The sequence below is a fragment of the Typopeltis vanoorti genome, chromosome 6 (genome assembly GCF_054136105.1).
Source record: "Typopeltis vanoorti isolate ZY-2024b chromosome 6, IOZ_Tvanoo_1.0, whole genome shotgun sequence".
Lineage (NCBI taxonomy): Eukaryota > Metazoa > Arthropoda > Arachnida > Uropygi > Thelyphonidae > Typopeltis > Typopeltis vanoorti.
The window spans coordinates 146,056,320-146,083,884 of NC_143554.1; the positions used below are offsets into that span (position 1 = coordinate 146,056,320).

Genomic DNA, 27,565 nt, shown 5'->3' on the forward strand with positions numbered 1-27,565 from the left:
TATGTTTATCTCTTGTTGTGCGCAGTTGTGTTTGGTTCCTACTGCGAATTGATTTTTTCTCGATATTTAATTTAAGACGGATCTAATTTTCTAAAACTTAATATTACATATGCCTTGGAGGAATAGGGTAAACTGAAGGGAAAAGTAAATTATAGAGGAAACAAGCGAGAAGTGAAAAGATCCCATAGCCCTCGACTGATCTAATAGCATAAGAATTTGCTGATAAGTCCTTATAGGAAAGATTAGAATGGAGCTTCCTCAAAGTAGAGGAAGATGGATGCAGTTAGGGAACAATCTGAGTGCCACTTATCTTACAAATCAAATTTACCCTAATGGTCCCCTTGGTCTACAAGTCGTTACTGAATACATTCCGACAACCTCACCATGTCTGGTAGGTTCCCAGGAGACATCATATATAGGTTAAAGGGTCCTGAAAGACAACCTAATTGAAAACCAAACTAGAGTAAAAGTATACATTATTAGCCCTACCAGCCCTATTGTATAGGAAGTGAAACCTGAACAATAAAACAAGACAGATAACATCTGAAATGAAGCTTCAGAAAAACTGAAGTATACTCTATTCCATTACAAAAGAAATCAAAGAATTAAACCAGGAATCAGTAATAAATTAAGAAACAACTGGAACGGTGACACAATGAAAACAGGAAGTACCAAAACAAGCCTTAAATTACAAATGCACTAAAAAAAAGACCGGGACGTACTCAACAGATACAATGATGACTAAGGCCGGAAGTGGACCCTAGTTTCAACTTCTTGAAGATACCTTGGTCTTGAAGGAGTTGTAATGAGAGAGAAATTGTTTAATACTGTATTTAAAAATGCACAACTCAAGAGTAAAAAATTAAAGCAAAGAGACCTGTGCTAGTTCTCTATAGAATTTAGATTTGGGCTTCCACTACGGAATTCCCTAAGAAGCTTGGAAATAAACTTATTTCCGAAGAAATGCCATTCCTCCCCTACAGTGTAAAGCAATTAGCAGAAATGTTACCATTCTTCAGAAAATTGAGGAAAACTTTGAAAAGTTGGCTTTTCATTAATAGAAATGATAGTTCTCAATGAAATTAGAATAGTTTCCTGATTTTGTATAATATATCCTGAAATAAAAATTCCAATCTTCAAATTTAGATGAACAGCGTCCAGAAAAGTTTACGTAAGAAATGAAAGCCCCATTATCCTACTGAAAAAAAAGACCTGAATTATCTTCTGGTGGTCGTACACTATATTGAAACTTTCAGATAAATCTACAGTTTGATTCAGTTTTTCATTTAAAGGAATCCTTATTTTCCCTAATTTAATGGCAGCTCTTCTGAACTAGTTAGCTGAATAGCATTGTAGCTTCACGTTCACCAAGTTCAACGGCACTCTTATACAACAGGACGAAGAAAAAAACAGGTAATAAATTGGTTAGCAGCACCATGTCCTTCCATTTCTCTCTTGGTGGCTTTCCTTTGTTTCTGCATTGCCATGTGATCTGTCTATGTCCTTCGTTTTTTGCCTCTTGATCCTTTTCCCATAATTTTTCCTTCTAAAACTGTCAGTATCCTCTGTCCTGCCAATCTCATCTTTCTCTGGATCATTTCCTGTAATAAAAATCTGTATTCTCATTCTGTATCTGCATTTGTCACATGTTCTGTCCATGGGATTTTCAGAGTTCTCCTATAGCACCACATTTCAAAGGCCATTATTGGTTGCCTTACTCTCTTCTTGAATAGCCCGGTCTCACTTCAATATGTGAAAATTGGCCACACTAATGTTGTTATTCTTTTATTTTTCTCAATATTCACAGAATTTCTGAGAAGATCTTTATTTTTTCAGAATTCATCTTTAGCTATAGCTGTTTACTTAATTTTATTTCTTTATCTTGCTTTTCATCTGCAGTGAAGTAGATGCCTAAATATTTGTATTCTGTTGCATGTTCAATATTCATATTGTTTAGGAATATTTCTGGCTCGGATCTGCTTTCTTTTGAAATTTTCATAAACTGGTTTTTTTTGCATTAATATCTAATCCAAATTCTTTACTTTCTTCAATTAGTAGCTGCAATAATTTGATGAATTTGTTTACTGCTATTAGAATGGTATCAGCATATCTAAGATTGTATTTTACACCGTTCATAATAATACCTGTTTTTTTTTTTGTTTTCTTTTTCATCACTGTCTCACTATGCATATATTAAATAGATTTGGTGAAAGGATAAAACCTAGTCTAACACCTTTTTAGTTTCACTTCAGAAGTCGTAGAGATAAACAGCTGCATTTCTGTTTGGTGTAAATCATTTTTATAATCTTAACTACGTGATCTTCTATGTCTAATTTATCTAATATATTGAACATTTTATTATGTTTTACACGGTCAAAAGCCTCCTGAACGTCGATGAAGCATATGTAAATGTTCCTATTTCTTTCAAGTGATATTTCTGTTAGTACTTTTAGTTCCAGAATAGCATTAATGGTAGCCATTCCTCTTCTTAAGCCTTTCTGTTGTTTACTCAATTCACTGCTCATCCCATTTAATAAGTGATAACTTCCTGATAGTGGTTGATCGCGTGGTGAACTTTAAGTGTTAAATACATGCGTGTCTCCGTCTTAAAATGTCAGTGAAGCTCAATGATACTTGAAATTTCAGACATCAGTTTAAAAAATCCATTGTAGAGAAGAATACGAGGGGATTTAACTTTGTCGTTAAAATTGTATGCTATTAAAGAAATCTATTCCTTTAACTTAAGTCCAATACATAAGTAATTTATAACAAATAAATTGTACATGAGACATTCAACATATGGAAAAACTTGGATAGCAATAATTAGACCACTCAGTTTTCAGAGAATGCTAAGAACCAGTTTTCTAACAGTCACTGAAATTAATACAACCTTTACCCACTCAGGGCTGAGATTCAGGATCGAAATGGCACTAATGTTAGAATACAATAAATGTGTTTGAAAGAACTCAGTGTGAACTGGAAGCGGGAAGAAAAGATATTTAGTGGTTTAATACTTCTATTACAAAGTATACGCGCAGTTGGAAGAACAAGGGAATATTACATCCTTTGACTGAAAAAAACTTTTGTTCGATTCTCATCTTAACGCGAGGAATCTTTATGTCGGTTAGACGGTCGCATCGGCTCTCTTTCACCGAGATTTTCTACTGGAAAGTCGAATTGTCTGATTAATATCAAATTATTACAAATAATTAAGGAAAGAGAATTATCATGCACAAGAGTTTTAACAATGTTACAGATAATACTTTAACAAATAACATGACATCAGAAAAATTAAAACGCTATCTAAAAAAATAAAAAAAGTTCTTATATAAAAAAATGAATGTAAAGATTTCATAAAAAATGAAGAAAATATACAGGATGGTTCAAAATTCCACTTACAAACTTTGAGGGAAGATAGAGAACATCAACCATATTCACATCGAAAAGCATGACCGGAAACGCCACCGAAAGGTACTAACAGGAAACAAAGATAGAGAAATAACACAAGGCAGTAAGTAGTGTAAAAAACTTTATTAGACGTAACAGAACAGTTCAATAGTAGTTGGATACATAATATGGTAAACAAGGTGCATGTCTGCCATCTCAGCGTTCGTAAAACGACGCATGTTCTCCGTACGACGTCGAAAGCTTGAAAGAAGAAGCCCCAATTGATTACCTGGAGCGCTGGCGAACAGCGCTTCCTATCACCTTCGGGTGGTGTTTCCGGTCATGCTTTCCTATGTGAATATGGTTTATTTTGATATTCTCTACCTCCCCGCAAAGGCTGTACGTTGAATTTTGAACCACCCTGTAGTGCATAAAATATCCGCTGACTTAAACGACGAAACTCATGTTCCTTTTATTTATTTTTTTAACAGAAGAATAACTTAATATTAAGGGGATAAATATCCCTTGTTGTTTTACAGCCAATAAGCGAAACGCTAAGATCGAGAACTATGATCTATGAGTTTCATGCCGAAGAACCATCAGCGAATCCAAGCGTAAGTGACCACTTAGTAGTACAACACCAAGGGAACTCGAAGCCAAGGTGGTGCAAGCTCCCTCACTATCCTTGATATTTTCTCATAATGTAAAAGCACAGCTCCTAGGAAATGTAATACTGTCATTATATTATGAAGAGAGGTCACTACCCAGACCGGTTTCAACCTTTTTTGAGATCTCATCAGTGTGTAGGTAGACCTGGATGATATCAAAGTTTAAGTGAAAAGAACTTAAATGCTTGGATTCGCCGATAGTTCTTCGGCATGAAACTCAGATCGTAGTTCTAGATCTTAGAGTTTCTCTTACTGGCTGTAAAACAGCAAGGGATTTTTGTCCCCTTAATTTTAATTAAGGTCGCCAGAAAAATAGCCGTTTGGCTTTTCATCTTAGTTATAATATAATATATAGGGCACAGCTTTATGGCATTCGTATAGTGAAGGTATGCAAGTTCTTTTCACTTAAACCTTGTTATCTTCCTGGTCTAACTACTCACTTATGAGACCTCAAAAAAGGTTGAAACCGGTCTGGGTAGTGAAATGTGCTTTTAATGTAATGACAGTATTACATCTCCTAGGAGCTGTGTTTTTATATTATGAGAAAATATCAAGGGTATTGAGGGAGCTTGCTCCACCTTGGCGTCGAGTTCCCTTGGTGTTGTACTACCAAGTGATCACTTACGCTTAGATTCGCTGATAGTTCTTCGGCATGAAACTCATACATCGTAGTTCTCGATCTTAGAATTTCTCTTACTGGCTGTAAAACAGCAAGGTATTTTTATTACCTAAATTTTAATTAAGGTCACCAGAAAAATAGCCGTTTGGCTTTTCATCTTAGAAGAATAACTTCATTAAATTTATCAAAGAGATTATAATAACGAGCAAAATGCTTAAAAAAATAATACTATAGGATCTTCGGTTTTCTAAACTGATATATGAGAAACGATAAATTCAATTTAAAAACGAAATCAATATAAAAAATACTTTATAAGAATGACAAGTATAAATTCTCTGTTTAATTAAATATCAGTTCCCTATAAAGTTAGTAGAACCGTTTTACAGCCTATATGAAAAAAAAAAAAAAAAAAAAAAAAAACATAATAACAGACAAAGAATGCATACTATTTTATCAAAACCAGCATAAGCTCACTTACGAAGTGAATCCAAAGAAAGAGAGAAGAAAATCGCCTCAGCAGAAAAGGATAACGAAAACAGACGAAACAGAGAAGAGGATATAGACGAAATAATAAGTGAAATGCAGATATATTGAAAGAATTAAACCAAACTCCAAGAAAGAAAACACAGGAGAATACAGAATGAAATCTTAAGTGCATTTAGAAGAACGGCCGATGTAAGAATACTCTGGTAGCTGATTTAGCCACCTGGACTAGATTCATTAATGCAGCGAAATGAAATTTATACAAATACTAATCGCACGTTTGATGTCTAAGCAGGATTTTCGTATTTTTAATCCTTAGCCAGCTAAGGGAGAACAGAGCTTGATAAGCTTAATTCTGCAAAAGTCCATGTGAACATCAAAATATGTGTTTATAAATGTTGATTTAAATTATCATAAACTGTGACGATTTGCGAAAATTAAAAAGTATACACCATTTGCCTCGATCAGGTTGGCGTCATTTCCTCTTTCAAATCCGTCCACCCACGCTTCGCGCGTTGCACTTGCTGTGATCGCAGAAGTTCAGACCGAGACAAAGCTGTCGATTGATTTCACTATGGAAGTAAATAAGCAGTGACCGAGAAAGCAGATAGCACCAGATATATTCGAAGTCTTATTTATTCCACACCTCTATTATTTAAACAGTAGGTAAGTGCTTTGCGTTGTTTGATGCTCTTATTATTTTTGATCTACATCTCAAATCTGTGTTGTTATTGTATTTGACCAACTACTACGTCTCTTTAGGCATGTGACGACTGGGAAACTCGACCGATTTTTGCTAGAAAGAGAAATGTTTTCGAATTCGTTTTCTTATAGTATGTTTTGTCATGTTATTAATATCATATAAATTTAGTTAACTGTATTTGTAGTATTTTTGATATTACTCTTGCGGAGTAATATCATACTACTGCAGCTAGATAACACCAGTTGTCTGAATTGCGTCAGTTTGTTGACAGTTAGACTGTACAAAGGCTCTATTTACAGTCTAACTTTCAACACACGTGAGCGCCATCTACATATTTTTAACTTTCGTCATAAAATTCTTACAAGACGACACAGTCTTGAGTGATGATAGCAGTTAATCTTTGTTTACATGAAAAAAAATATTTTCCCATGGATATTATCGTGTTTTTATCAAAAGCAATTAGTTCAGCTTGGGTTAAAATATGCATAGCAGTCATAAATGCTATCGTAAAATGGCACGAATGTTGTAATTTTAATCATTACTTACAGCTACTGTTATAATGACATCAGATGTGGATCTTTTGTTTAATGAATGCAGACAGTCTCGAAATCGAATGCCATGTTAGCAAATTTACGTACTATTAAAAGCATCTTGCATAGTCTTCTTTCTACTTTGATCAATTTTATCTGTACATTATTTATTATATATTGTTTAGATTAGTTATTTATTTTTATTTTTACATTGGAGAGCGCGATTTTACTTCCTTTCATAAATAAGAAAAATTAGGCTTTAAATAAATATTACATTAAGTTATTTTTATTTTCATTTTTGCTTGTTATTATTTTGGTTCACTTTTATTAATATTAATGCAGTCTTTGTATTGTTTAGTTCTATTATTTTTAACCTCGTGAATGTTGTAATTGTCCACTTGACAACCTGGGCTACAATATACGTATTAGACCCTGGACTTTAAATATATGATTATCGTTAATCTTTTTGAGTTTTAAGCAATGATCTTCTTCTGCATGGATAAAGTATAGAAATCGAAAGTATTTCCTAACAGAATATCGTACATATGTGAATTACCCAATAATATTGTGCAAACACAATAATTAGTATTGTCCTAATTAGCATTGTCCAGATAAACATAGAAAAGGGCCTCTGAACACTGACATTCGCTTTGATGTTAATGAAAAACCTATTCAGATACGCAAAGGGTGCCTTTGAAAAGAAACTATTGATATTAGTGTGAGAGGCTACTAAGAACAGTTATCCAGAGCGGAAAAAATTGCAGAGAAGGTGAAATTTGAATATTTAATATATCTAAGAATAACGTTTTTTATTCTTAGTCAATAAACTAAATCTATAACAAACGTCAAAAATCATTGATTCAAGGCCAAATGCTAAATCAATTCGCCACTATATAAATAGATAGAGAGGAACGAGTGTTGACTTCTATCGTTATTGCTTCAATGACTGCTAATATTTTGCAGATGAAAATGTTTCCCGACATCGAAATTATATGGTATTGTACAGGGGATTCTTTCACCTAATAATTAATGGAAATTATTTTTTTTTCTAGGAAAACATGGGAAGCGTGAAAGAAAGGCTTCGTTCTCTATTAATAGATCCTCAGTTTTCTGATGTAACCTTCATAGTGAGCACTGAAGGTTGCAAGATGGTGATGGAGGTGCATAAGTTGTTACTGGCCATTGCAAGTCCAGTGTTTGCAGCTATGTTTTACGGTCCACTAAGAAAAGACGGGGAGATATCAATTCCTGACGTCACACCGGAAGCTTTTCAAATTATGATCACGTGAGTAATTTCTGTCATTTTCATTTTTATCTCAGAATAACAAAAACGCATCAGTTTTGACAGGGTGTCCCAAAATTCACCCAAGATTTAAATTTAGCGCCATTTGTACGGTAAAGTGTTGCCAACGAGGAAAAAAAAGACCCGTGACAGCTGACAGTTCAGGGTTATAAAAAATGGAGCGCTACACGAAAGAACAACGCATTTTCTTTGTTGAGCAATATTTTAAAAATAATGAAGGTTTGGCAGCTACAGTTCGCAATTTTCGTACAAAATATGGTCGGAATAGTGATTTAACTTCATCAACTGTGAAAAGAGTAATTTAAAAATTCAAGGAAACTGGATCAATTAGTGATCTTACACACTCTGGCCGTCCTTCAACAAGTTGTTCAACAGAAAACATCGAAGCAGTTCGTGAGAGTGTTGCTGAGTCCAGGAACATCAATTCGACACAGTGGTCTTGAATTGGGCATTTCGAGAAGCTCTCTACAGCGTATTCTCACGAAAGATTTGCATCTTTATGCTTACAAAGTTCAATTGACTCTTGAGCTGAAGCCTACTGACCACACACAGCGAAGAGAGTTCGTTGAATGGATTATGGAACAACAACAAGTGGATGTTTATTTTTCGAAGAAAATAATCTTCAGCAATGAGGCTCATTTTCATCTTGATGGCTTCGTTAATGGACAAAATTTTCGCATTTCGGGTACAGAAAATCCACGAGTGATTGTTGAGAAACAAATGCATCCACAACGTGTCACGTTGTGGATGCATTGGTTTCTCAACAATTTTTTTGGGCTGGAGGAATCATCGGTCCATTCTTCTTCGAAAATGCTGCTGGTAAGGCAATAACAGTTAGTGGTGCTCGCTATCGCGACATGATAATCCAGTTTTTTGTGCCTAAATTGCAAGATATGGATGTGGACGACACGTGGTTTCAACAAGACGGTGCCACATGCCATACAGCCCGAGAAACAATTCAATTACTGCATGAGTCATTTCCTGGTCGTGTAATTTCTCGTTTTGATGATCGGAATTGGCCACCCAGATCATGTGACTTAACGCCGTTGGACTTTTTTCTGTGGGGTTTTTGAAGTCTAATGTTTATGCCAACAAGCCCACGACCACCCACGCCTCGAAGGAGGAAATTGAGCGCTGTATCAACGAAATTCAGCTACATTTATGCAAAACGGTGATGGAAAATTTCGACAAAAGAGTGCGTATGTGCCAGCAAAGCCGTGGAGGCCATTTATCCGATGTGCTATTCCATTCATAACCCTATACTGTATAATTTATGAATCAATAAGAAATTACAATTTTTAATTAAAAACCTGTGTTTTCTATCAAAATTACTTCTTGCGTGAATTTTGGGACCCTGTATATACTTGGATTTGTATGCACAGTTTTACGTATAAAAAAGAATTCCTTACCTGTTTTATTAAAAATTTAGTTAAATTACTATGTTAAGTTCCTCTCTATGTTTAACTTACCTGATTCACGTTTTTTTCAGTTATCTCTACACCGACGAGGCTCCAATATCATCAATAGAAGTAGCCATGGAGGTGTATTATGCTGCTGATAAATATCAAATACCTTCCCTTAAAAAGGAAAGTGAAACGTATCTAATGTGTCACGTAAAGGCTAGGAATGGATGTGTTTGTAAATTATACGAATTCTCCCGAACAATGCATCTGTATCGTTTGATGTATACGTGCTTGGACAAAATTGATAAATACACAGAAATTGTCATCAAATCTCTAGATTTCTTGAATTGTCAGAAAAAGACTTTGAAGATGATCGTGACTCGTGATCGATTGACCCTTCAATCAGAATATTCTTTATTTGATGCAGTTCATAAATGGGGTTTAAACTATCTCACGCGTCAAGTTATAGAAGTAAACAAAGATAATTTAAGAAATCTTTTGGAACCTGTGTTGCGCTTCGTTAGATTTGCTGTGATGTCCCCAAGAGAACTTACTGATGTCCCTGGGACGCAATTGTTTAGTTTTGACGAGATGGGACCCCTGTTGTGCAGAAGTGTAAATCCTATTTCTTCCATTTTCACAAATCCTACTCTTGGAAGTAGCAACATTACACCAAGGAAATATAAACCTTATAGAAGATGCTGGGTACAGATAGTCGATCTAAAAGATTATGATCAAAGGGAAGCACTAATAAAAGAGAATGCATCACCTGAAATAAATTTCATCCCCATCGATAACAAAATGTCTTTTTCGATAACCATTCTGGAGGAATCAATGATACTGGTAAATCCTTTTCTGCGTGTTGTGGTAAAAGATGGAGAAAATACTTATCTTAACAAGGAGGTTCGTATACTATCACTTTCTGATCCCAATTTTCCTGAAATGACAGGTAATGAACGCCGTATTGTAAGCGAAATGACTCCCATGCTGTATGTCAGTCAAGGTGAAAAATATCTCATGACTGCTATTTTCAATACACAGTTTAAATATCTGCTGAAACCCAGTCTTGAAGAACGAGAATTTAATGATTTGTATTATCGCTTTAAAGTAAAAGCTCAAGGAAACTGGCCGATAAAATATCTTAACATTGGCTTATGTGCTAAATGAATGACTGCATGAAAGTGTTTGAAATAAAAGGAATATAGCATGGATTCTGCTATTGCGGGTGGCAAGTATCTCTTGAATATTTTCGTTGTTGTTTGCTGTTTTGTTGATATGAATGAAAATGAAGTCATGTTCTTTGATGATCCTTTTTAGTTCAATAGTTATCATTTCTGCTATCACCAGGAGATGCACCGCCCAAGTACGGTTTGTATAATTTAGATGTCTGAGATATATTATTAAACCCCAATATTTCTCTTAAATGTCATTGTAAAGAGAATGCTCTTTGTGGCAACTATTTCCATATTTAACAAAGGAAGCATGGTTCAGAAAAAAATCCCATATAGTCAAGAAATTGCATTAAGGATTCACTAAAACCTTGAAAATTAGAAATGCCGCGATAATAATGTGTTATTGAAATGATTGTAGTATTTCAATAAGATATCTTGGAATTTTCCCAAAGTGACACACATTGTCATTGTCAAGTTTTTTGTCTTTGGTTGTCTGTTGATGGCTGTACTAATTTTCCAATATATTTTCGGGTATTTCTTTCCTGTTAATTTCTATGGGAATTCTTAGAGTAGAATCGAAATGGCAGCAGCGTTTAGGCTTTTCTGAATAATTTAATTAGATGCCGGTGTTCTTCAAACACACAATTTTTTTTTCTTATATACAAAACTCATCCGAATATTTTGATTTGTATACATATAAGATCTTAAACTACATTACTTTTGCTAATTAACATTATATTTTTTACAAATTTTTTGACTATTGGTATTTTTAGTTTACAGTCAAGAGAAAAAACCAAACAGCATTTAAAAAAATAATAAAAATAAACGGAGACTAATTACAACATTTTATGTAGTCTAGAAAATTCTAAAGATAATTTTAATTACTTAGTCTTTCTAGAATGGCTCTTTTTAATGCCAGTAGATATTCCGAAATAGTTGAATTATAACCATATATCCACACCACACACAGCACACACGAAACACAAGGGCTGAAAGAACGAATGTTCTGTAAATCACCTGAAAAGCCAGTTGACTTTTGTTCCCTTAGATTTTCTGTCTATTTGTTACTCTTGGTTAATTTTCTTTGCACTGGAATCTCATGGTACTGAGCTTAAACTCCACTTGCCTTTTTCCTGAGTAATATCCGCCAGCGACCGGTAATTTCACATCTCTGGATAGGGAGTTTTTGATATGTCTCTCTCTCTCTCTCTCTCTCTCTCTATATATATATATATATATATTTCTCTTTTTTTTTCAAATTGATTGCTTATTTTGCTCTAGTTTACTTTGAAATTCAGTTCCCTGCACATTCTAACAGAATAACTGAGCAAAATTTACAAACAAATAAATTGTATATGAATTTATTTTCCCAACACTGTAGATATGTCTCATATTTGGTTGCAATTTGTTGTACCTAGGTGAGAAATCTTGTGATTAGGTTGGAATTCTTCGATCCCGTGGGAAATTGTTACTGTAGAAAATTAATACTTAAATTTTATGTTTTTTTTTTAAATCAATACATATAATTTTAATCAGAATAACTGAGCAAAAAAGAAATAAATAACGGATTGTCCTTCTCTGGCTATTAATTTTACCTTCGATTCCTTGTCCTCTTAACCTATTTCTATAACTGAAATTTGTTTTATTTATTTTTCTTTAGAATTAGCAAGTTAAGAGATATGATACAAACAAGGTTTTGAAATCTGCGTTAGCTTTTCTTTTAGAAATTTCTCTTGCCAGTACAACAAACAAATAGTTATTTCTTATTATTTCAAATTAATATTAGCTCTGTAGTATACTACACTTTGTAATTAGTTTAATTTCCACGGTACCAATTTCTGCGATTTTTTATTACAATAATTAAACAATTGCATTAAGGTATAATGTTATGAATTTTATATCAATTTGTAATCAAAATAACTGAGTAAGGTTTCACTGTGGGAAAACGCAACAACAGCACACATCTTTTTCCATTAAGTTACAAATGCACATTTTATATTGCTCAAATATTAAATCACCAAATGCTTACAGTCGCATTTTAATTTAAAAGCTCTTACCTTACTTATGTAACTGAAATGTATTTATTTTTCTTTCTTTAGCATTAGTAAATTTAAGTAACGAAAATAAGACTAACAAGGATTTTTTGCATTCCTAACTAAACAAAAATAAAGACATGAAATTTAGCAAATGTCTGTAAGCAGGGTTACCATATTTCTTGAAAACAATAGGCAACAATGTCAACCATCAAAAAAAATAAAAGAAGAAAGTAATAAAAATTGTAAAGAAAAATAAAATGTTTACCTTCAATTAAATATTTATGATCACAGCAAGCAAGAAATTCATCAGCTTTTCAAAGTTTTGAAATTCATATCCATATTGTTTTCATCATTTGGTATCATTTAAAAGACGAACGGCTCTGGCTATTAAGCTCTTTAATGTTTTCGATTTTTCTCTTCCAATGGCAAGAATTATTTGATATATGCATGTTGATTCACTTGATTTTATCTGCATGCTAAGGTACCATTTTATTTTCTGCAAACAAACTTTAAGAGTTTTAATAACTTAATGGGTTAAAATATTTAATATCTCTCTGTAAATAACCAAATTCTAACAGTCATATTGTTAAGAAGACTTTTAATTCACTGAATGGATTTTACAAAAAAAAAGTCTCTGGTTAGTTTGTGGCATGCAATTTCACAAGAAAAAAAAATAATGGTCTTACTTAAATTTGTATTACACAAAGACACCCAATTTGTTCATTTAAATTTACACATTTTATTTGAGTGAAATATTATTTACAAATTGTATTTACTGAAACTAACATACAGAAAATCAATAAAGTGAAAAATAGAATCTATGCTTTGTTCCTTAATCTTCTTATTGTTAAATTTCTACTGTTGTTCATAGGTTCTTCCCATGCTTTCAGAATTGCCATCGTGAGGTTTTCGATAATTGACTTTCATTTGAAAGTTTATTTTCATTTTGTGATCGTTGGGCCTTTGTTACTGTAGTAAAATTAAGGGGTACATATTTATTTTTTTTAAACCAATACATATATTTTTGAGCATTGTTAAATGCAAAAAAACCTATTGCCGTGTTTCCAAAAACATAAAAGTACATTGCATGTTTTCATGTTTTGGGCATCCAATTTCATTTAAATCAAGAACAGGTCTCCCTATTAACTTCGTTAAAGTTTTTCATTTTTCTCTTCCTTTGGCGAGCAATATTTGCATGTTGATTCTATTATCCAATTTCTTAGTTTGTCCAGAGATAGTGAACCAATTTCCCACTTCAGCTGATGATCATATTTTATGAACCCAGAATTCTGTATTTTAAACTCTTTCAGTTAATTCATTCCAACTACATGGGGATTTTGTCAATGCATATCTTACAATAATTCCATGAGAAATACAAATTTCTTTAGGAAATAAATTTGAACTCTTATTCAAAGGAAATCGTACATCAATTGCACCAATGATTACTGAAAATTATTATCTTTCACCCATTTCAATTCTTCATCATACATTACTTCATTTGGCACCACAAATAAATAGTTATTTATTATTATTTCACTGATTATTAGCTCTGATTCTATATTAACTTTCTGTTACAAAATTCTAAACAATTACAGAACTTTTTGCAAAGAAGCTTTCAGAGAATTTTGTGACTCACCCATTATTTTTACTTGACCAGACAAAACACCACAACACAATACATTAGCTGCAGTGGATGAAAGATTACCTCAAGTCCAAAGTCATTCACTCGACTCAATTGTTTTTTCTGTTATAGTGTAGTACTGTTTACCCTACCCTATCCATTCCTTCCAAAATGAAACTTTCATGCAGATGACTCACAGACATGTTTACATATGCTGATTGATATACTGTTGATGTGTTTTTATCTTACTTTGTGTGGGGAAAGGCAAATTTGTATTTGTGTTATCTGGGGAGTACAAACCCTTTTCTATACCAATCTAAGAGTTAAAGTCATGTTTTGGGTTAAATTGTCTGCTGTCTCTCTGTAAAATCACCAAATTCTAACAGGTCAGATTTTCAAGTATGTGAACGAAATGTTTACAGATCAACAGGAAGCATTAGACAATTTTATAATTATTTACAGGATATCAGGTTTCCCAATGTCCCTTGCATTAATTTCAGAGTATTGATTTTTTTTTCAAAAATTAAACAGAATTGCATTAAGGTATAAATTTATGGATTTATATATCAAAGTAGAAACACAATAACTGATTACAATTTCACTATGGGAAACACAACAATACCACACATCTTTGTTCATTTAACTTTACAAATGCATATTTTTTTGGGTGAAATATTATTTACAAATAAATTCACAGAGAAAAATTCAAAACATGTAATTACCTAAAAATATTTTACAATATTTAGTTTACAACCTTAACATTTCCCAAAGATTTCAATAAAGAAAATGTTCGTTACATTACATCAAAATAGCTGGTCACTCAAAAGAGTTTTTAGAAAAGACACCATAGTAAGTACAGCTCCATACATTTCATATTGTGCCAGTCTGGAAATTACACTGTGTCTCGTTAAGCTTTCTGTGTATTCTTTTGTCACCAGATATACACAAGCAGCTTTTGTAAAATGTTTGTAAATATCCGAAAATAAAGAATCTTTATCTAATTGAATAAAATCTTGAAGGTCTAATTTTGCCATTGAAGAATTTAGATGATTAGCAATAATTTTCCGTTATACGAATGCTGGTAATTCAATTTCCAAAAGTAGTAAATATTTATCTATGTCATACATTTTTGGGGAAATCTCTCAGCTTTTTCACAACTAATAGAATAAACTTGACATCCACCAGCTTCTGAATCATCAAACATTTGTTCCCCATCTTGGCATTTCTGAATATAACACTCACCGAGGTCCATTTCGTAGTCAACTCTTCTTTGCAAGTAGCCGAGGACATCAGAACTTCCTGCATAACTTTTCCCAAGTGGTCCTGGATAAATACATCACAATGTATGTGTCTTCTAAAATAATAATCGGTTTCCATCCTTTTAGAGCTATGTGAAGAGTTTTTTCTCGTGCTATTTTCCTGAAGAAAGAAAATTTCAAAGACCTTTGTGGCTCACCCATTATTTTACTTTCTGGACACAAAACCCTATAAATCAATACGATACTTGCACTGGATGAACGAATTGCCATAACTGAAAAGGCACTCAACTCTATAGTTTTTCCTTATTGTACTGCTTACCTGACTCTTGACTCTGACCGTTCCTTCTAAAATGAAACTTTCACACAGATGACTCAGATATACTTCGACATGCTGTTGATGTGAGATTATCTTACTTTGTGACATCATTGGGCAAACCTTATCTCTGTGGTTCAAAGGGTATTCTATATTATTTGTCCTTGTTAAGTATTTTATCCTCAAACAGCATTTTTAATGTTAGAGCATGTGACTAGTCTCTCACTCATATGTCCGAAATTGTTGGGATGGAGGAAAAATAATTCATTAGGTGGTGCTGGCGAAAGGGTAGTCGAAAATATAAAAACGAGTTAGAGTTAAGTTAGAAATAAGACATTTTAAAAAACAGCAAGACGTTCTGCAATGTTATTTAAATGATATTAGCATTAAATTATAATAAATGAAAACATTTGTTTTCAAATGTTTTTTTTTTTTAAATATTGGTTCTGTTTTAAATGTTGACAAACGTTGTTTACAAAATATCAATAACAATAAGCGAAAGTCATGAGGAATTATAAAGCAGACATCTACAAGAAGCTTTGAAAATTGCTTGGAGAGGTACCATGGCAGGATGTACTTCAGGGAAAAGATGTTAGTGCATGGGATGTTTGAAGGCTCAAATAGCAGACTGCATGCCAAGAATTAAGAGAATTAATAAACTAGGAAATAAATGGATGAGCTAAAGCATTAAGCAGGAGTAAAAGTATCAACACATGCGTGTTTTTTTGTAAACGTGTAATAACCGGTGGAAACCTCAACAGAAATCGAGGTGCAATCCTAAACAGCTCGTGGAAAAAACTGATCCTATCTCTAAATCAATCTGAACTACAGCGAGCCAGCAATCAAAGTACACGTTTACAAAAAACACGCATGCGTGATAATAAATAAGAACAATACGTGCTCTGTCACGCGAATGTGTGACCTTAGCTACTAGTTGGTTTACGTTTTTTATGTTCCTTTCAATTTGCATTTACAAGTTTTGATGTCTCTGTAAACACCTTGAAAAAGCCAGACAGTTTGCTGGCGAAACTGGTAAGCTCTAATGTAGTTTTGTTTTAGGTAAATGGTCAGGAATTAAATAAGTTTGTATTTAAAAAGGCGTTAGCTGATTTTTTTTTTTTTTTTTGAATTATATAAACGACCAAATATTTTTAGTTTAAACAGTTTAATGAAACAAAGTTCGATGCATGGAAAAAGAAACATGCAGAAAGGCCAAACTTTTGAACTACCTAACGTTACTTAAACGTTGCAGGGAATTCTCAATCATCCCAAAGTTCCTCATAGTCCGAGGTCATATCAACTGTGTATCAGCTAAAAAAATTTATCTACGCACTTCATTGGCGCTTGTAAGAGAAATGATTCAACACACGAGATACGAACTAAATAAAAGTGATATTAATTGCTGCAGGTTATTTGATTACATTTCTAACAATTTAGAATATACCATATGGAATCAATGAGATTGAATGATAGAACGCAGTTATGAAAAAAAAACTTTCAAACTTTATAAGGACAAACAAATTAGGAAATGCAATGAATTTTAGAAGAAAATATCGGACACAAAACAACCTCCCGGATGACAAAGTGATTTTTAATTTGTCAAATCATAGTCTCATCTCACAAAAAATGAATCTGACATTCTCAAAAAAGGCTTTAACTTTGCAATTATACCCAAACACATTCCTAAATGGATTTCATGTGTGGAATTGAAAAAAGCCGATATTCACTACCGCAAAACGTAGCCAACACTATTAGATTCGAAAGTACGATAATCCTAGCCAAATCCAAACAACCTATTCTCAATAGGTCTCCTTATGATAGAAAGGCAATCCTCAACTTTAAGAAAAACAAAGATATTATTACAAAGGCTGATAAGGGAAATTCTACAGTTATCCTTAACTCTAAAGATTATTATGATACGTTAAACCTATTACTATCAGACAACTCCACTTATAAGATCCTAGACAGAAACCCCACAATAAAAAATCATAATGAAACAAACTAAAATCCTCACATCTTATCACTCCAAGACTATATGGGACACCTAAGATACATAAACAGGATATACTTCTCCATGCAATCGTTGATGAAAGATCATCACCTACCTACGTTTTGGCAAAGCATCTTGCAAACTTATTAAATAATAAAATAAGATCAACAGAATCCTATATCAGGAATAGTCAACATTTTGTAAATAAACTCCATGCCATTAAGATTGAACCAACAGACATGCTAGCCAGTCTAGATGTATCCCTTTTCACCAATATACCAGTAGAGGAGGTAATAAACATCATCCAAGATATTTCCTCTAGATATTACACAGATGTTCAGACACTGACTACAATCTAATTTCTTCAAGGTTAACAGCACCATATACCAACAATTAGAAGGGCTAGCAATGGCAAGCCCACTGTGATCATCGTGTGCAGACCTTTTCATGGAAAAACTTGAAAAAGAAATTCTCTCCACAATCTCCCCTAGACCATCTACATGGTGGAGATATGTTGACGATATACCTTCATTATATGGCAAGACAGCTTAGAAAGCCTAAAATCGTTTGTGGATAAATTCAACTCAATACATAAGATAAAATTCACCCTATAAGTGGAAAACAACCAACTACATTTTTTATACATCTCGATAATTTCGCACTATTTGATTGTTTCTTTATTTACAGAAAGCCCACAGATACTGGAAGATATCTTCATTATACTTCAATCCATCACAAGACACAAGCTGAGCATTATCCACATGTGGAAATATAGGGCCAGAAAATTTATATCAGAAGAGGAGGATACACAGAATGAACTCACTAATAGCTAACACATTATCACAAAATAGATATCCTCAAAACATCAAAAAATATCTATATGGTGACAACCCCAGACAAGAAGAATCACATTTCCAGCACATTTCTACTGTAGCGATCCCTTTCATCAAGTCAATTTCTTATCAAATAGCCAGAATACTAAGAGCCTACAACATCAGAGTGGTCTTCAATCCAACCACCAGCATCAGACAAGTTTTAGAATCCCCAAATGATAAGGTGCCTTTCTACAAATATCCAGGAGTATATTACATTCCTTGCTCCTGTGGTCTTGCCTACATCGAACAAACTTCACGGAGTTTAGAAATCAGACAAAAAGAACATGTTGGTGAGGTAAACCACAACAGACGAATGTCTTCAGGATTAGCACATAATTTCTATACATCTAACCACAGGATAGAGTGGCAAAACAGTTCCATGCCATATCTGGATGACGACTACAGACATCGTTTATTCAAGGAAGCCGCAATAGTGCTAATAACCGACGGAAACCTCAACAGAAATCAGGATGCAATCCTAAACAGTTCGTGGAAAAACCTGATTCTCTCTAAATCCATCTGAACTACAGCTAGCCAGTAATCACATTACACGTTTACAAGATACACGCATGAGTGATAATGAATAAGAACAATAAGTCGTCCTCCGTCACGCGAACGTGCAACCTTAGCTACTAGTTGGTTTACAGCGTTTTTTATGTTCCTTTTAATTTACTAGTTCATGTCTCTGTAAAAGCATTGAAAAAGTCAGACAGTTTGCTGGCTAAACTGGTAAGCTCTGATGTATTTTTGTTTTTCGTAAATGGTCAGTAATTAATAAGTTTGTATTTGAATATTAACACATTATTTACATATGAGAATACAAGCACTTAACATACAGGTTAATGTATCATCGTTTCGATATTGTATATGAAGGAGCGAGTGCTGTATAGGGATTCGCTATTAAAACGTGTGATAGTTCAGAGTTTGACGAAATCGTACCATCCGGGTGCGAACATAAAGGACGTCAGCGAATCTATTCGAATGCAAAAACAGAGGGTGAAAGAGATTATAATTGTAGCAGGAACAAATGATTTGAAAGAAGACAAAATGGAAATGATAGAGGATGTGAGGGAATTACTTGAGGTAGCAAAAGAGAAGAGTGAGGGAGTTAGGATGGTGAGTATTTTACCGCTGTATGACATTGAAATGTTTAGGAGGGCCATAATTGCCAATGACTTTATGCGGGGTTATGCATGAAGAGTGGTGTGGAATTTGTGGAGTGAGTTCGATGGGCGAAAGGATTTATATAAGATGGATGGGTTATATTTGAATGGAGTTGGTGTACGGATGCTTTAAAAAGTGTTGATGAATGATGGGGAAATGGATGTACAGACTCAGGGAAACTGATTTATTAAGGGGGGGGATAGATATGCAGACTTTAGAGAGGCAGTTGAGTGTATGAATGAGTATAATATGCCCGAGCGAGTACGAAGGACAACAAATCAGAATGCGATAGTTAGTATAAGGCATCAAAGTAGGGATGGGAATAATGGGCTTCTGCAATTCATGTACACTAATGCCCGGAGTATTAGGAACAAGAAGGAAGAAATTTTTGGCTTGGTTGGCACTTCCAGGCCACATGTTGTTGGTATTAGTGAAACATAGCTGACAGAAGATGATAAAGCTCGTGGGATTGAATGCGACAGGTATAGCGTGTTCAGGAGTGACAGGGAGAATAAAAAAAAAGGGGGAGGGGAGGAGTGTTATTGATGATAGCTGATGATTTCATCCAAGGAGTATAGAAGTTGAACTGCAGGATAGAGAAAAGTGCAGATTTGAGGCTGTTTGGTGTGAAATAGAATCTAGCAGAACAAAATATACAATTGGATGCTGCTATAGACCAGGTGATGGAATAGATTGTGGGGATAGTATGCATAGGCAAATAGAAGAAATGAGTGGAAGGAGGTTAATTATTATGAGTGATTTCAATTACGGTAAAATTGACTGGAAAGAGGAGAGGGGAAGGGGAGGAAGGAATTGGATTTTATGCGGTTATTAAGGAAATACTATCTGCGACAGCATTTAGTGGAAAATACCAGGGGTCAGAGAGTACTTGACCTAGTAATTGCAACTGAGAATGTGGCTGTAACAAACATGACCATGTTGCCACCAATTGTTGAGAGTGAAACTAACTTTATGACAATGACTTGGACGGTGGTTAAAGGAGTGAAATTACAGGGCTGGTAATTATGACAAGCTTAGGAGTGCCTTGCTCAGTGCCATGGCATGTAAAACTGATAGCGCATGGGAGGTGGTTAAGAAGTGTTTGCAGGAGGCAATGGTTGACTGTGTACCAAGAATCCAAATAATAAATCAAGTAGGGCTTAAATGGATGAATAACACTATTAAGCTTGAGCTGCAAAAAAAGAAACAATTGTGGAGGGAATTTAAGGAGAAAGGTGACCAGCAGGCGCAGGAACAGTAAAGCTCAGGCCAGGATGGTAACAAGGGTGGTAAGAAAGGCAAAGGCAGATTAAGAAAGAAAATTGGACATGCAGGCTAAATAGAATCCCAAACAGTTTTTTCAATATGTTGAAAGTAAAAGGAAAAATGCTCATGGCAGAATGATTTTAAAAAATGCTGAGGGTAGGGAGGTAACCGAGTCAGTCGATATAGTGGAATTACTGAGCGAGCACTTTGCAAGAGTATATCATCCAGGTGGTGACTTTGCAGGAATGGAAGAACCAACAGCTTATACTGGAATTGTGATGAATGAAGTAGAGGTAACTAGTTTATTACAGAACCTCAATGTCAATACATCTGTGTTGACATTGAGGTTCTGGATTCGATGATATACTAGCTCGTGTCGTACGTGAGGCGGCTAAAGAATTGTCAGTGCCCTTGACCATTTTGTTTAATTTGAGCCTCAGGTCTAGGTCAGTCCCAAGGGGTTGGAAAGAGGGGAAAATAGTTCTGCTGCATAAAGGTGGTTCTTAGACTGCTGTTGAAAATTACCGGCTAATCAGCATAACAGGAATCATTATCAAGGTCTTGGAGAAAATAGTCAGGAGGAAATGCAAGATTGGACAGATGAAAATGGTATACTGTATCTGGGACAGCATGGTTTTGTGAAGGCTAGGTCATGCCTTAGTAACTTGCTCACGTAATATAACACAGTGACGGCTGAACTGGATAAGAGTAATGGGTTTACAGTGATTCTACTGGACCTTGCTAATGCCTTTGACATGATACCACATGGAATTCTAAACAGTATATTGCAGCATATGGGATTGGATATAGGGTTAGTGAGATGGATAGGAGGATGGTTGACGGAGACATATCAGAGTGTGGTTTATTCAGGAGCAGAGTCCACAAGACGGCCTGTGACTAGTGGTGTGCCACAAGGATCTGTTTTTGGACCACTGCTGTTTAATTTGTTCATTAATGATATAGGAAAGGATCTGAAAGGAACGGTTCATTTGTTTGCGGATGATGCAAAGTTGGGTAGAGCAATAGTGAATGCAGATGATGTCAAAATTTTGCAAGATGATTTGGATAGATTGGAGGTCTGGGCTAAGGAGAATGGATGTCAATTTAATGTGGCAAAATGTAAGGTTATACATTTTGGGGTGAAAAGATTAGCAGTTTACTATATTGGTGGAACTGTACTCCAGGAAATTGACGAGGCACGAGATTTAGGAGTGTTGGTGGATAAGGAGTTGAAATTTAGGGGCACAATTCAAAAGTTGCCAAATCAGCTCATCAAATCACTTGGTTGCTGAAGAATACGTTGAGAAGCATTATTGTCAACGTATTGTTGACAATAATGTCAATAATAAAGTTATTGTTCCTCTTTATCGAGCCTTGATAAGACCCCATCTCGACTACTTTGCCCAGATTTGGTCACCTAGGTTTCTTCTTGATGGGGAGGAGGTTGAGAGGATCCAATTTCGAGTGACAAAGATGATAGCAGGTCTGTGGAGTGAACCTTATGAGAACAGGTTGAGGATTTGTGAGTTGCAAAAATTGGTTGATAGGTGGAGGGGAGATATGATTGAGACATTCAAATTACTGAAGGGTTTCTATAAAATTAATTCAGAAGATATTTTTGAGAACAGGGCTGGTTGTGGGAGGACTAGGGGACATTCATGGAAACTGGGCAAAAGTGTGATTAGTAAGGGTGTTAGAGCTGGGTTCTTTACTTTTAGAGTGGTGAATGAGTGGAATGGACTGCCAGAGTCTGTGGTGGATGCTGTGACAGTGAATGAGTTTAAGGCGAGGTATGATAGATACTGTATGAATGTCGAATAGTTGTGATGCATATGCTTTGGGACCTCCCTCGACGAGTCCAAGGACTCTCTGGAGTTTCCCGTAATAATACCATAAAGACATGCCTGACAGAATTAAGTTTGTGTTAGTTACAGTGATTAAAACTAAATTCTTCAATTTATATATGTGGAGTTTCCTCCCTTTTCTCCTCCGTCCCTATTGGGACGAGTTGAGCCCCCCTCATGGGGGGTTAAGTATTTATGGCTGTAGATCCGCGAGTTCACGGGGCCGGTTTGCCGGTTTCCGGGATGAAAAACCCCAGATAAACTAGGGGGAAAACCCTGCTGTGCACGCCCAAGACCTAGGACACTCCTTCCCCAGGAGTACGGTTGCGAAGCGCGTAAACTCTAGGCTAGCCGCGCGGAAATTCTTCAATATTTGTTGCATACATTGAAATTTTTCAAGGATATGTTTGTATGATCTACCTCCGCAACCAATTCCAAATTGAACTTGTGTATGAGTGAATAATTACTGTCTAAGCTGCTATGCGTTTAATGTTATGCATTGTGTACCTGTGATTTCTTGTACATGGATTTCCATTTCAGATTATGATCCATGTGTATTTCAAATACTAGTAAGTGTATATCCTCTGAATAGGATATCTTCAGTCACTTATGCGATAGCAGCAACGATTTAATGTAGCAGGATTCTGTTAAGTTCAATTAGGATAAATTGTTTTGAATGTTTAATTTGAACCATGTATTACAGGCTCAAAGTTGAGCCCGTGTTTCACTTGAGGAAACCATTGCCGTTTCAGCACAGCCGATTAGGTTCCCTGTCAATTCCATTCAACATAGTTCAGTTAAATAAAATTAGGTCTTAGAACTGAGCATCTTCAGAAAACACCGTCCATTTCAACGGATTGCTATCTGTTTTCTAAAACAGATAAAAATTGTAGGCGACACTTCCTGTAATTCTAATAGTGGTGTTTTAGTATAAGCATGATCAGAGTTGAATACTTTGTTGGCGTCCAAAACATGAACACGTTTGTTCATTCATAAGTTCAGAAAATTTTAGCTGTTATGAATTTACCACCCAAGTATTTGATATATATCAAGCAGAAATCTTGGGTGGTATTTAGGTCATTTTTACAGTTGCTCCATGTTCTACACCCGTGTTTATTTTATTTGCCATTAGTTGATGTTTCGAGATTTGACATGAACATGTTTACATCCTACTGCCAAAGTTTGAGGATCATTCATTTGGATTCTATCACATAAGCACCGATATTTTTCAGCAATGTGTTCATTTTATTTAATGTACTTTTCAGGTTAGCGAAAACTGAATATTTTCTGTTTATTCTACTTACCTAGAAGAGTCCAGCCATCTCCATTTCATTCTTGGACTGTTGCCGCACTTCGAATTGGGTATGGAAGAATACTTCCATGTCGTTTGTTCTCACAAGCTTGCTAAAGGATCTATTTCATCTGCATTTGATATTTCCTGTAAACGTTTTATTAAATCGACTCATCCATGTTTTCTTTAAGGCTTTCTTAGAGCATCTTTTGGCTGTTTGCAATATGCTCCTATACAAATCAAGTTTTTCTTCTTATGGGGAATAATTAAGTGACTGATTGCTATTCTGTCTAATGTACTCTGTTGCTAGGAATATCGCTTGACTTCAGTCTTTGCATTGGTTTTATTTTGCACTTGTGAAATTACCTGTTGTAGTCATAAGTGTGATGAGTTGTTTTCTTACATGGACTCAATTATGCAAATTGAATTGGAAAATTAAATGATCAAATCTGGAACAAAATGACTTAACAGATTTTTTTTTTAATTTAAAAACGAATAATAGCCTAACAGTTTAATAATTATGGGCCACGCCGCTCGATAATTAACAATTTTAAAGATGCGCGAATTCAGGTTTGTGGCCATTCTTGATTTGTAGATGCCGTCACGTCTTATATTCTTACACAAAGACAGTTTTGGAAAAGTCAAAAGTATACTCGAAATGTAAAACAAGTTTTGCTTTCAATTTATGTAGTGTATTACATAATGATCAAGTTGTCTATTGCTTTTCAAAAAATTTTATTTTACATCTACAAAAAACTAAATATACATAATCAAATTACATCAACATGTAAACAAGTATAATTTAATACTGATATAAAACCACAATCAACGTCAGTTAATTTCAGAAAACAACAACTTAAACAATTTATCTGGACATTTAGATTACATAAGCTCAAATGACAAACATGAAAAAAACCAATACGGATAAACAAGTTTACAGAAAATGAGTATCGTTAAAAACAGCAATGCGGTTACCAACTCGGTATAGATTGTAAATTTTCTACTTTACAGCGACACAAAGTGGCAATAAAGAAAAGCACACGATCAGGTTTTGCTTTAACATTTATATTCATGAAATTAGTCAATATTGGATTTATGTGGAATCTCAGCATAATTGAACTGAATTTAAATCAATGAAGTCAGTTTGACAAGTGGTCAAATCGAACAAGACACCACAAACTTTTAATATTAAGGACCGTCTGTGCATATATATCTTAATTCAAGGTAATTTTAAGCTCCCAATTATTCATATTTAAATATTGACATCTATACGATCAACTTTTATAAAAGTTGATCACACGAATAGAATGATAAAATTTCATTGGGAAGACCAAGTATTCTTAAGTTCGTAACCTTAATGTCAATACGGTATTGTACAAATATTTACATAATTGCATGAGCGAAATTGTATGCATCCATAATTTGGTATAGAAGCGAGTTCAAACTTGGATTCTAAGCAAGGTTCACTTATTTAGCGAGTGAAACATTGGTGCAAAACCGATAGAAGAATAGTTTCCTGTAATTTAGTCTGTTTATCAAAACAAATTAAAACTAAATCCGCGATTGGGATCTACTGAAGCCTTAATTGTATGTCATAGATATTACATGACATACAATTAAGGCTTCAGTTAAGACTGGTATACTCCACTGCCTACAGCAGGAATACTGCTGGATCCTGAACTTAACATCATTGTGGCTTGGTATAAAAATTGATAGGATAATGAAATATCCTTCCAGAAGTCGGTCGGGGATCATGCGTAGGGTGGGATTAGAATCTCTTTAAGAGCAAATGTACTAACTACTCGGCAGTTTGTCAGATGGGTTCTATCCGGTTTCTGAATTGAATTTCAGAAGACGAAATTAGTCAACCAGTAATTGTAAGTTGATAATTCTTCACTAAGTACTTGCTTCTAGTTTGAAGAACTGTTATGCTTCTTACATATCATGAAACGATTTTATTCTGACAATTAAGATTTACTGAAATCAAAAGATAAATATTGATATAGTATCCAATCATCACCAAGCCTACCTTTGTAGTGAATTGCGCATTAACTTGTAATATTTAACGTGAAAAATTCCTATGAAAATTTCTGCACGGCCTGTTATTCTTAACATGAAAAAAGGCGATTATACACAATATGGAGATTTAACTAAGATGAAAATGATACAAGTTGCTCTATTTCAGAAATTTGTATGCCTGGATTGCAAATACCATTCCTTCAAATAGTTGAAGATTGAACTTAAATTCTGCGAAGTATTCGCAGCCATTCTTTAGAGAATGGTCTGAAATTCATGAACTGCAATGACATTTTCAATTGATATTAATGCATTTTCTACTTATTGTGTATATAATTTTTCTAGCAAAAATTATTTGAGTTCGCATGTAAATATTAGTCCATCGTAGATGTTTGACTACTAAATGAGATCACGTATGAAATTGGACACTTGGGGGGGGGTATGTTCGTACACCGTATCTTATACCCAGGTACGGAAATGAATTCCGCATTTCTTTATGACTGTCAGAAGTTAGTCACTCTTTCAGAAAGATCACCCCCAAAGTAGCAATTTAATTTCCGTAGACATTGCAAAATTTCAGGGGGAACTATTCAGACGGAACATCGAATATTTTCCATAGCATATGCCCAAATAAGGAAATGAATAATCCCGAAGATAAACTAATTAGTTGTGGAAAGAATGTTTGCACGCAGTAGTAATTGCTAGCAATTACCAGTTTTGTTCAGTGGTCTGCACTTGTAATGCAAATTATTTTGCTGCACTCTCCCGCATTAGCAGATATATTTAATGTGGCATCTTCTTAGATCTTCCTACAGAACTTTCACGATATTAGCTATTTGAAGCTGGAATCATAAGCATGACTAGATTTGAAAAGCCTATTGCAATGTATTTTGTTAGGGGAACGGCAAATAGACCATAAATAGATCATTTGGTTATGAACCTTGTAAAGTGTTCACTTATGAAATTCACTTATGAAAATCGTCAGACGTGGACAATTTCATAAGTGAAATTGTCCACGTCTGACAATTTTCATCGAATTCGTCAGCTGAATTCAATTCATTGAATTCAGCGTGCTTTTCAGTCACCTATGGGTGACTGAAGAGCACGCGATTAATAAAATGTTGTCGAGTTTTCAATAACAAAGCCTACAGTCGCATTCGTAAACAATACCGTGATTATGCAGCAAAATTAATATTGTCCAACTGGATATGAAATGCAAAATATGTCGACTCCTATTCAACTATTTAAGGGAAGATAATCCACTGAATTTCTAAACATTTGCGGACTTTATGTTAACTGGCATACCCTTATGGTAACTAAGTCAGATACCATCTAAGAAATCATTCCTATGAAAATAGATTAGTGTTACCCGTTTCTAGTGTAGACGCAAAGTCTACAACAGGCCTTCAATTTTAGAAAGAATAGTTACATAAACTAAGAATCGTACTTTTCAAATTTTTTATCCAAATGATAATTTCCGCATGAGCGATATTAAATATATAAACAAGATCAACGTACTGTTTACAAAGCAAGTGTTTGACGATCGTATTAAGAAATGTTCCTCAATCCAATTGCTTCTACAAATTTCAGAAAGTACTGAAGTGAAATTACCTTATCGATGA

At 34.5% G+C, this 27,565-nt stretch overlaps 1 protein-coding gene across 1 annotated transcript; it reads left to right on the forward strand.

Moving 5' to 3' along the window:
- Nucleotides 1-5,695: 5,695 nt before the first annotated feature.
- On the forward strand, nucleotides 5,696-11,458 carry LOC150106033 (BTB/POZ domain-containing protein 6-like). The gene is made up of 3 exons (XM_090393769.1): nucleotides 5,696-5,823; nucleotides 7,443-7,675; nucleotides 9,183-11,458. The coding sequence occupies exons 2-3, from the start codon at nucleotides 7,449-7,451 to the stop codon at nucleotides 10,261-10,263; spliced, it is 1,308 nt and encodes a 435-aa protein (XP_090249895.1). The 5' UTR covers nucleotides 5,696-5,823; nucleotides 7,443-7,448; the 3' UTR covers nucleotides 10,264-11,458.
- The last annotated feature ends 16,107 nt before the right edge of the window (nucleotides 11,459-27,565 follow it).